Source organism: Nannobrachium achirus, assembly GCF_963921795.1.
Source record: "Nannobrachium achirus genome assembly, chromosome: 12".
Lineage (NCBI taxonomy): Eukaryota > Metazoa > Chordata > Actinopteri > Myctophiformes > Myctophidae > Nannobrachium > Nannobrachium achirus.
Window position 1 is genome coordinate 16,671,896 of NC_137832.1, and position 11,173 is coordinate 16,683,068.

At 45.7% G+C, this 11,173-nt stretch overlaps 1 protein-coding gene across 2 annotated transcripts; it reads right to left on the reverse strand.

The window, feature by feature from the left end:
- Positions 1–986: 986 nt before the first annotated feature.
- ccn1l2 (cellular communication network factor 1, like 2) lies at positions 987–10,356 on the reverse strand. 2 transcript variants are annotated; one of them, XM_080739328.1, is made up of 5 exons: positions 10,236–10,356; positions 9,050–9,260; positions 7,236–7,616; positions 4,724–4,926; positions 987–2,619 (listed from the first exon to the last, which is right to left on the reverse strand). In XM_080739328.1, the coding sequence occupies exons 1-5, from the start codon at positions 10,308–10,310 to the stop codon at positions 2,314–2,316; spliced, it is 1,176 nt and encodes a 391-aa protein (XP_080595454.1). In that variant the 5' UTR covers positions 10,311–10,356; the 3' UTR covers positions 987–2,313. The 2 variants fall into 2 exon arrangements, with proteins under 2 accessions (XP_080595454.1, XP_080595453.1); XM_080739327.1 differs by lacking the exon at positions 10,236–10,356 and having other exon boundaries at positions 9,050–9,567.
- Positions 10,357–11,173: the final 817 nt, after the last annotated feature.

Consider the following 11,173-nt stretch of genomic DNA (forward strand, 5'->3'; position numbering starts at 1 on the left):
CACACACACACACACACACACACACACACACACACACACACACACACACACACACACACACACACACACACACACACACACACACACACACACACACACACACACTCGCTCTCCCTCCAAGTGAAGTATCTACATTGAGTGAGGGATACATAAAACAACACACCCCGAAAAATGAGGCGACCTCCAAACTTTAGCACTCCACGGTGAGTGAAGTCTCTACATACTATACTCTTTCATTTTAGGTATAAAGTACACATTCACCTGTAAACGCTCGGTTTCTCATGCCTTACCAAATACACAGCCGGAAAGTAACTCAACAACAACACACACATGCACGTACGCATGCACACACAGTCGCACACGCACGCACGGACGCACGCAGAAACAGTTACGAGATAATACAATCAATTGTGACTACAGTATATACTATAGGAAGGGTTTCATTTCAAAATTAGATACACCTCATTTAGACATTTTGCTTGTGATATTTGTTTTGGGAACGTGATTTTCTTTTTTGCATTTAGCATTTTGAAATCAAACCCTTTGTTGTATATTGTCCCTTTTTCTATCCATAAATGCGTCTCTCACAAAGATGCTTGTACATCAGGGACATGCTGGGCCCCTTATTCAGCCTGGGAAAAAGAGTTGGAGAGGCCCTCATTGCGCGCTATAGAGAGAGATCTCTCTCTATAGCGCTGCTGCTACTCAAAGATTTGCCATTTCAGATCCTGACAAGTGACAAGCCAGTGGGCCAATTACTGCATGTACATGAGTTATATTTCGTCGTTGTCGGGTGGAAACCTTGTATGTCCAAAACCGTTTGTTTTGTATCATTTTAAAAATGATTTAAACTAGTGAAAACAGCCGATCTACAAGCACACAACGCCTCGCACTGCGAGGCGTTGTGTGCTTGTAGATCTGCTGTTTTCACTACTTTTGTGCAACGGCCTTGTATGATGAAGCAGGGCTTTGCTTTGCGAAAAAAAAAAAAAAATTGAAACTTGGAGATACAAGGTTTCTGCCCGACAGTGACGATTTACTTTGTTGGCCCCCCAGCCCCCAAAATGGAACGAAGGCAGACATTTTATTTTTAATATTTTCCTAATGGCCGGCCTGGACCGGCCGGGAATGAACCGGACGTTCAGGAGTTGTCCCGCTTTTCCCAATGGCCAGCATGTCCCTGCCTATCATTCTCGCACCCCTTCTTGTTTACTTACGCAAAACTCTGTAATGGCAAAGTGTCCCATCATGTCAAATATCATTCATTCATTCCTCTGTATTTAGAGGAACTAAGAAACAAACGAAACCAAAAAAAACTAAACAACACAAAACACAAAAAAATAAAAAAAATATAAAGTTTCAATAAAAGTATTTCTGCCAACACAGTTCAAGGTGCCAACAACACACTAAATAAAGTGCACTGTCCTCGGCGCTGCTGCATGCCCCTTCCCGTGGGAAGATAGCAGTCCCTTATTGAATATAGCGACACACCTCTAGTGTGGGCAAACCGGTGACGTTACGGCAGGAAAAGCTTAAAGTGCAAGCGAGTGTTCTGCTTGGGCTGGAAGGGTGGAGAGGGGTGGAGAGGGGTGGGGTGGCGGTCCGGCTGCCAGAGGGTTCTCTAATGTATGCCATAGTCTGGCGGGAGAAGAGGGCGAGGTTCCCACACCCTCCTGACAGACAGGGCTGTCCCTGGCACATCCGGCTGGAGCGTGGGTGGAGGGGCGGAAGGAAGGAGGCTGTCGGGATGCTCGGCGGGTCCGCGTGTGCCAAGCCTTCAGGGATGAGGGCACGATCAGGGGTGTCGCACCAAATTCTGGGCCCCGGGGTACAAGGATTCACTTCGGGCCCCCATGAATGTTCTTCATAGGGGGGGGGGGGCATTTTCGTGCTTTAACTATTGAAAAATAGCAGATATACAAGCTCACAGCGGCAAGCTTGTAGATCTGGTATCTTTGAAAAATCGTGAACATTTTGTCTTTGAATATTTCAAATCCTTCTAAGGTTTTAAAAAGAAACCCTATGTTTCTATGTCAGTGGTGCTCATACCTTTTCATGTGAAGGACCCCCCAAGATGATATGTATTTGGCCACGGACGCCCATCTCAAAGTATTTAGTTCCAGGAACCCCCCAGAAGCAAAATTTGAGTTACAAATGTTCGCTTACACATTTTCACGACTTTTCAAAAACAGCAGATCTACAAGCTCGCAGTGAGCTTGTATATAGCTAAAGTATAGCTCCTCCACCTCGGGCCCTAGTAACTCAGTCGTCTCCCCCCCTTTAGACGCCCCTGGGCACCGCGATGAGTCAGCCTCAGTGCCTGAAGACGTGGATGTCGTTGTGGAGGCTGACGGAGGGGCTGGAGGGGCCTTGGCGGTGCCCGGGGCAGCTCTTCTTGCAGCTGCAGCGCTGGATCCACATGACGTTGCGGGAGAAGCCCTCGCCGTCGGGGCAGTGGAAGCGCAGGCGGACGGTGCGGCTGAGGGACGGGGCGCAGCAGCGGCCGTCAGTGCAGGCACCACAGGTGCGAGGGCGATAGCGCCGCGCCGTGGAACACCCGGCGAACGTGATGCTGACCGGCTCCTGGGGACGGACGGTTCGTTGGCACTTTTTCCCCTTCTGAACAAAGAGAGAGAGAGAGAGAGAGAGAGAGAGAGAGATATTAAGGAACAACGAAAATACAAATGGCCATTCTAAAATGCCACTTTGAAGTGGCATTGTTATCTGTTATCTGAAGTTCATTATCCACTATCTCTGCAGAAATCTGGACCTGACTTACCTAATGTTCTGTGCAATGATTTTATTACGTGTTTCTTTGTCAAGTAGTTTGGGAATAAAACGTACTAGTAAGACACCTGAGGGTGGAATGCGACCTCAGGGTGACATGCAACCTCGCCCTAAAGGGCGAGGTCGCGCCAATTCTTGACCATCTGGCCAACCACAGCGTTTCTCTGACGATTCTAGTTGTTGTCATTCTGGGGGGAGTTTGTTCATGTTTTTGTGAGGGTATCAACCCTAGGAGAGACGGGGAGAACATGCAAACTCCACACAGAAAGGCCCTATCGCTCACACCCTAAGTTGGGTTGGCGATAGGGCCTTTCTGTGTGGAGTTTGCCTAAACATGGAGATGTGGTACAGAAGGACTCATATATGGGCATAAAAAGTATGTCATGTGACATCACTTCCTGTACAGACAGTCAGACAGACAGCCATTGACTCCGACCTAACAATGGCTACTGTCTATGACGGTAGTTCCATATGACATATTGGACTAGACTATCTCCATATATAGTGTTATCCACATCTCCATGTTAGGACTCATATATGGGCATAAAAAGTATGTCATGTGACATCACTTCCTGTACAGACAGTCAGCCATTGACTCCGGATTAACAATGGCTACTGTCTATGACGGTAGTCCCATATGACATATTGGACTAGACTATCTCCATAGTGTTATCCACATCTCCATGTTTAGACAGCCATTGACTCCGGCCTAACAATGGCTACTTTCTATGACGGTAGTCCCATATGACATGATGGACTGGACTATCTCCATATATAGTGTTATCCACATTTCGTGTAGCCGCCCTGTACAGGAAGTGATGTCACAACTCGCTGACATCACACTGACATCACAGAGGATACGGAAGGAAGGTCACGAGGATACGGAAGGAAGGTCACTCAAGCGACACGGTTCTTCAGAGTATATGCGACCTTCGGTCGCAATGAATCACATTATTACGAATTCATGGTGAGTTTTCATTGCACTGTACACCATTGTTAAAGTAATATATAAAATTAATAATAATAACTAGAGATACTGTTCCTACGAAACAGTGTGGGCTCGCTCGTGACTATATTCTACAGCGTGCTAACTGTCATGTGAAGCTCAACCAATACTCCAGCTACCACCACTCCCAGATTTTCCGCACCTCATTGGCTAAGGGCCCTGCCTTTGTACTGCCTGCGACGGAACTCACACGACGGAACTCATCGCGTGGAACTCACTGTTTCAATTACACCTCATTGGCTAAGGGCCCTGCCTTTGTACTGTCTGCGATGGAACTCCCGCGGTGGAACTCTATAAATAATGAAGATAACATAGTGTTCTCGCCTTTCAGGTGAGACGCTCGTGACTATATTCTACAGTGTGCTAACTGTCATGTGAGGCTCAAACAATACTCCAGCTAACACCACTCCCAGATTTTCCACACCTCAATTGCACCTCATTGGCTAAGGACCCTGCCCTTGTACTGTCTGCGACAGAACTCACGTGACAGAACTCACGCGACGGAACTCTATAAACTAGAAATATTGTTCCTACGAAACAGTGTGGGCTCACTCGTGACTATATTCTGCAGTGTGCTAACTGTCATGTGAAGCTCAACCAATACTCCAGCTAACATTTTCCACACCTCAATTGCACCTCATTGGCTAAGGGCCCTGCCTTTGTACTCTCTGTGACGGAACTCACTATATAAATAATGAAGATAACATAGTGTTCTCGCCTTTCAGGCAAGCCCACAATAATGAAGATAACATAGTGTTCTCGCTTTCAGTGGGGCCTCCCCCATGATTGCACAGAAAATGTAAAGTTTAAAAGAAATCAAATAAAAAAACAAAACAAAAAACACGACGTGTTTAAAATGTGCAGGGTGAAACCATCAGAGAATCTAACAATGCATTTATTATCTTTGAGTCCTCTAGTCTGTACTGTTACCTTGCCAGCTATTGGGAGTTGCAGGTCACACTGCCGGATGTGACACAGCCTGGTCTCCCTCACCAAGCGGCAGTCTGCGTTGTCGTTGGTGACGCGGCTGGAGATGCCCATGCCACAGGCAGTGGAGCACTCCGTCCACTCGGTGGTCTGTGGGTAGCAGCTGGAGCCCAGTAACACCTCCGACCTGGGCAGAGACACCACCTCTGTGAAGGAGAGAAGACACAACGTTGTCAAACACCGTGTCAGTGGAGCCATTTTGTATAGCGTCTGTCCCTCTACGGGAGAGTGTTTTCTGCAGGTCTTTCAGTCCGAGTGTATCAAAGGGTGCGTTTCGGAAATGCGCAACGGGTCTGGTTAGGGTTAGGGTTAGGGTTAGTTTTAGGCATAGTTTTACTGAGGTTAGGGTTAGGGTTAGGGTTGGGTTTAAGCATAGTTTTACTGAGGTTAGGGTTAGGATTAGGGTTAGGTTTAGGCACTCACTACACTGAGCAAACACCCGGTTCGCATTTCCGAATGCACCCTTTGATACACTCGGACTGAAAGACCTGCAGAAAACACTCTCCCGTCCCTCTACATCTTAGGTATGGGACGTATTGAACATCGCATAACACGATTATTGTTCCAAAAGAAATCGCGATTTACGATATTATCGCGATAATATCAAAATCCATTATCCTGGGGCGGAGCATTTGCCAAAAAAACTGCAGATCTAGAAGCTCACAACGGGTCACAACGGGTCACAACGGGTCACAACGGGTCACAACGTGACGCGTTGTGAGCATGTAGATCGGCAGTTTTTTTGGCAAAGACATTTGATAAATAAAAAAGACTGTATCAAGTACGTATATTAAGTACCTTTTACTGATTTGATTTTGATTTGAATTGATCCCAGTGCATGACGGAGGACGATATCACGATAAATGAAATCTCCACGATACGATTATCATGAGCGTTTTTTATCACGATAAACGATAATATTGCGTAACGTCCCATCCCTACTACATCTCCCCCTGTCTCCATTGGCATGTGTCTGTTCCTCTACAAATCCCCCTGTCTCCATACCAACAGCTTATTGTACATCCAACTATTTAGTATAGATTAGTGCAGTAGTTCTCAACCTTTGCAGGCCATGACCTCCCAAAATAATTATATTAGGAACTGACAAGAACTTGGAATTGTAGGAGTTGAGGGGCATTTAGTTTGACTTGGTAAATATTGTGAAAATAGCAGATCTACAAGCTCACAACGGCTCGCAATGCCTCTTATCTATACCTCTTATATTATTTGAGCAAGTTGGCCAATGTTTGACCAGTTTTTATATAGTATAATTTGTTCATTACTTTTGATGCAGTGTTGTCCTTTTTTCTTGTCTTTTTTCTTGTTGATGTACAAAAAATGTCTCAAGTCCTTAAATGATCACTTCACTGTCATCTGGGGATCGCTCACAAATCATGTAGCCCTGGGTACTGGGTACAAGTACTGGGCCCTGGGTACAAGGCACTGCGGGACCCCCATGAATGTTCTTTATAGGGGGAGGGGGTTTAACCCATTTAGACTGGGAACGCATTATTATTACGCATTGTGTTGTGCTTTAATTATTGAAAAATAGCAGATATACAAGCTCGCCGCGCACCGAGTGCCGCGCTGTGAGCTGCTATTTTTGGAAAATTGTGAAAATTTGTGCAAGTCTTTGAATATTTCAAATCCTTCTAAGGTTTTTTGAAAAACCTATGTTTCTATGCCTTTTCATATGAAGGACCCCCAGAATGATATGTATTTAGCCACGGACCCCCATATAAAAATATTTAGTTCCAGAAGCGAAATTTGAGTTACAAAATGTTCGCTTAAAAAACACATACACATATATAAGATTTGCACGCATTTTCACGACTTTTCAAAAACAGCAGATCTGCAAGCTCGCAGCGCGGCACTGAGCTTGTATATCTGCTATTTCTCAATAGCTAAAGCTATAATAGCTATAATTAAGGCCCCTCCACCTTGGGCCCTAGTAACTCAGTCCAGGCCCAGCGCCATGGGGATGCCAGAGGGGGCCTTTCACCCTCAGTTGCAAATCCTGCCCCCTCAGTTTAAGTTTTATATCGTCACTGTCGGGCAGAAACCTTGTCTCTTCGAGTTTCAAATGTTTACGTTTTATCGTAAAGAAAAGCCCTGCTTTATCTTCCAAGACTATAGCACAAAACTAGTGAAAATAGCAGATCTACAAGCACGATGCGAGGCGTTGTGTTCTTGTAGATCGTCCATTTTCACTAGTTTAAATCATTTTTAAAATGACAAATACAAAACCAACGGTATTGGACATAGAGGGTTTCCACTCGACAACAACAAAATATATATTGTTTTAATATATAAAAATGACATGTGCCCCCCCCTCACCATTTTCAACTGCCCCCCTCAGTCATTTCATCCTGCAGCCGAGCCTGACTCAGTCCCACTCCCCCCCCCCCCCCCCCCCCCCACCCCCACCCCCCTTGTGACACCCCTGCACCCTTACCTCTGAAGGTGACGCCAGTGCTGGCCTGGTAGTGCGACTGTGGCTGGGCCTGGAGCTGGGGACTGATGTGGTTGGGGATTATTGGCAGAGGGTCTGGCATGAAGGACGCGTGCGGAGGAAGAAGCTCCTCTGGCTCCTCGCTGATGTGGTTGTCGTCGTCGCACACCCACTCCTTGCAGCAGCTCCTCCCTCCGCGCAGGGGCCCGGCCAGCCGCGGCCGGGCGCAGCGCCAGTCGGGCAGTGGCACTTGGTGGGGGCACAGGGGCATGCAGCCCACCACCCCGTCCATGCAGCTGCACTGGTGCTGGCAGCTGGGCTGGAAGTCCTCGCCGTGCTGGTACATGCGCCCGTTGAACTCGCAGGGCAGGCCCTGGGCCTCCGCTGAGAGGGGGCAAGACATAGCATGAATAAGCTGGACTTTGTTGATTTCGTCGACTAAAACTATGACGAAAAATGTTTGTGGACTGTGTTTTTTCACTGACGAAAAATAAATAAAAACGAAATAAAAACTAAGCTGTGATGACTAAAACTAAGACTAAATATATTGACAATTTTGTCAACAAAATAAAAACTAGACTAAAAGGTTAGGTCATTTTATGTTTGGTTGCTCTCAGGTGTTGCGTGCTGAAAATAGATCTACAAGCTCACAACGCGTCGCAGTGCGACGCGTTGTGAGCTTGTAGATCTGCTATTTTCAGCACGCAACCAAGTGTAAAATCAGTCATTACGATGCAATCAAGGCCTGCCAAAATACATTTAATTGACTAAATCAACAGTATATTTAGTCACCTAAAATCTTATGATATTTAGTTGACTAAAATTAGACTAAAACTAAAACGTTTCAGGTGACTAAATTATGATTAAAACTAAATGACATTTTATTCAAAAGACTATGACTAAAACTAAATCAACTGCTGTCAAAAACAACTGTGGAAGATAGCTGCTGTCCTGTAACTGTAATCCTGTAACTTGCCAACTGACCGTTGTCATTCAGAAAAAAAGTTTTGTGCATTGACTAATTCTAACTCTGAATTAAGGCTGGGCGATATTAGGAAAACCTTTGATATTCGATAACGTTGTTGAATACTTCAATATCGATATTACTCACGATATTAGTGAAAACAATTGCATTATATAGTTTGTAATGTTTTTCTGCTATAGGTCCACCGCCTGCCTAACCCAGATAATGAATAGCATATCCATGCATGCACACTGCACAGTACACATAGAAGGGTTAGGTAAATAACCACACCTGGTTACAGATGGACTGCTTTTTTGCATATGCTACATGCATGCATAGTGTGTCTGTTATTCTACCACTTTTTGTGGTCACATGTTCAAATATTGGATTCTGATTGGCTTAAAACAGTGGTAAATCAGACAACAACCTTGAGTTGGCTCATGGACCCCGCCCACTGAAACAATTAATGATTGTAACTAAAGATCCTTGCAAGTTACAACTGTGTTTTCTTTCATTTATATGGTAAAAGTGGTAGAAAAGCAATTTACCATTCGAGGTCGTGGGTTGTTGGCTGATTTACCAGTTTCAGGGTTGTTTGAAACAGTGGTGAATCAGCCAACAACCCACTCCCTCTCATGGTAAATGGCTTACGTTAGACACATACATCAATACCTCATTTCAAGCCGTCTTCAACGATATGTAGGCTATATGTTGCATGTTGATACCTCGATATCGATACATTTTCGATAGTCTTACTCTGAATGCAGGCCAAGGAGGCGGATGATATATCCTGATATGATTACATTTTCCTGGCTAATAATAATATACTGGGCACAGACAGGCTTCTTCTCACCTCGACACAGGCCCCTCCGAGGGTCTCCTCCAGCCCCCAGGTGGCAGTGCAGCCCCTTGATGTGGTCGCAGGGCTCGGTGGCGCTGCAGTCCTCGTTGAACTGCTTGGCGCACACCTTGCAGCAGCCGCACTCGTCTGCCACCCAGCTGACTCCGGGCGGGCACGAGGGCTGCTCCGCACAGGAGCACTCGGCCGGGCAGCGGCTCTCTGCCTGAGGAAGGAGAAGGTCACACAGCCGGTGGTTCTCACACTGTTTCGTTTGAAGGACCCCCACGTTGGTATCCATTAAGGCAGTGGTTCTCAAAGTCCTAAATTGACCCATACAAGTCTGTAACTCTGACAGTGTACAAATGGAACCAAATGAACCCTAACGGGTCCATTTGGTCAGAGTTAAGTGTACACGTTAAGGGTACAGTTAAGGGTACACGGTCAGTAGTTAAGGGGAGACCTTGAAATTTGAAAGTTTGAGAAACGCTGCATTAAGGCCACAGACCCCCATGACATAATGGAACCAAAGTGAACCCGTAAAGATATACAATATTTGATTCCATTTGCACACTCTCTGAGCTACAGGTCCTTTTTGTTTCAACCTATCGATTCTAGGCCCACCTGGAACTGCCTCAAGAACCCCTGGGGGTCCCCGGACCGGACCCCACTTTGAGAACCAGTGGGTTAGAAACAGAGGTTATGACAAGATGAGATATACATACTGGCAGATAACTGTGATTCTAAGTAGGACGATGCAGTGAACAGAATACAATATCTTGCACACAAAGCTAGTGTGGCACACTTTCGAAATACACTCAACTGATTTGCAACAGGCAAACTGGGCAGTGGGCACGCATACCGATGTCTCTGGTTGACATTGGCACATTTCAGGTTTTTTCATCTCACTCATGTCACTGTGTCTGTTGACCTCACTCAGCAACAAAATAAAATAAAAAAAATAAAAATAAAACAATTCAAAGGAGGCAAGCAGTGATCACCCCATGATGTGCACTGCAATGTCATTTCAAATGCACTACATTGCAGATGCTTTTTTGAGAGTGAAAAACTAAAAAAGAAGACACGTGTGACATGCATGATCTGGGCAGATTGCCCCAGGAAATGTGCCAATCTCAACCCAAAACAACGGTACAAACAGAGAGAGTAACTGAAACCATCCAAATAGCCGGGGCAAACTCACCACCACTGCAGTAGCACTGGAGAAGAAGACAAACAGAGTTGGAAGGATCTGTTGCAAAATCACAAGGAAAAACATCCTGGGATGTAAAAAATATGAAAGAAAAAAAAACCTTGCAAAGTGAAAAGAGAAATCTCCAGTTAAGTGGAGAGGTATATATATATATATATATATATATATATATATATCTGTTGAGACACACTATACTGTCCGAGAGTCCCCAGTCCGAAAAGGAGTGTCAATCAATCAAGTCTTGTCCGTGAGACTATATCCACAGTCGTTGGTCCGTCTGTCCGTGCACTAAGAGGTACACCAGTCTAGTCTAACAGTTACTTGTTGCTCTCCTACTTAGACCTCTTGGTCTCAGCCTACACACAGGGTCAGCTCAACTCGGCTCCACTTCATAGAGAGGTTCCCCCTGACAGGGGCCTGTACTTATAGACGCAGGGGGCCCCACCCCCTTGTGACATCATCGTCCGCTCTCTCTCTCTCTCTCTCTCTCTCTCTCTCTCTCTCTCTCTCTCTCTCTCTCTCTCTCTCTCTCTCTCTCTCCAGAGGGCTGAGAAGTGTCCAGGGAGGATGGAGGGGAGCAGGCACTTGCACACATAGACATCAAAGGGGGCTTGAGCCCCTGCCCTTTTATTTTGTCTGTGAAAAGTGCCCTCTCTCCAGACCATGAATGCCGTTTTTACAATGGTGAAAGAAACGCAAATCCATGCCATACCTGAAGGCAGCATTCAGGGGAATTGCCCTGCCCAAACTCTCCTGAATTGCCCTCTCTGTGTAGAAATCCATGCCGTTACGCCACGTCTCCAGTATTGACTTGATTATGCTTAGTTCAGTGTGTTATATCAGGCACCGGAAATAGCCGACCTCCAAGCTCCGCTTGGAGGTCTGCTATTTTCGATATTTTCACCAAAAGGCCCTTTTTAGAAGTGTCA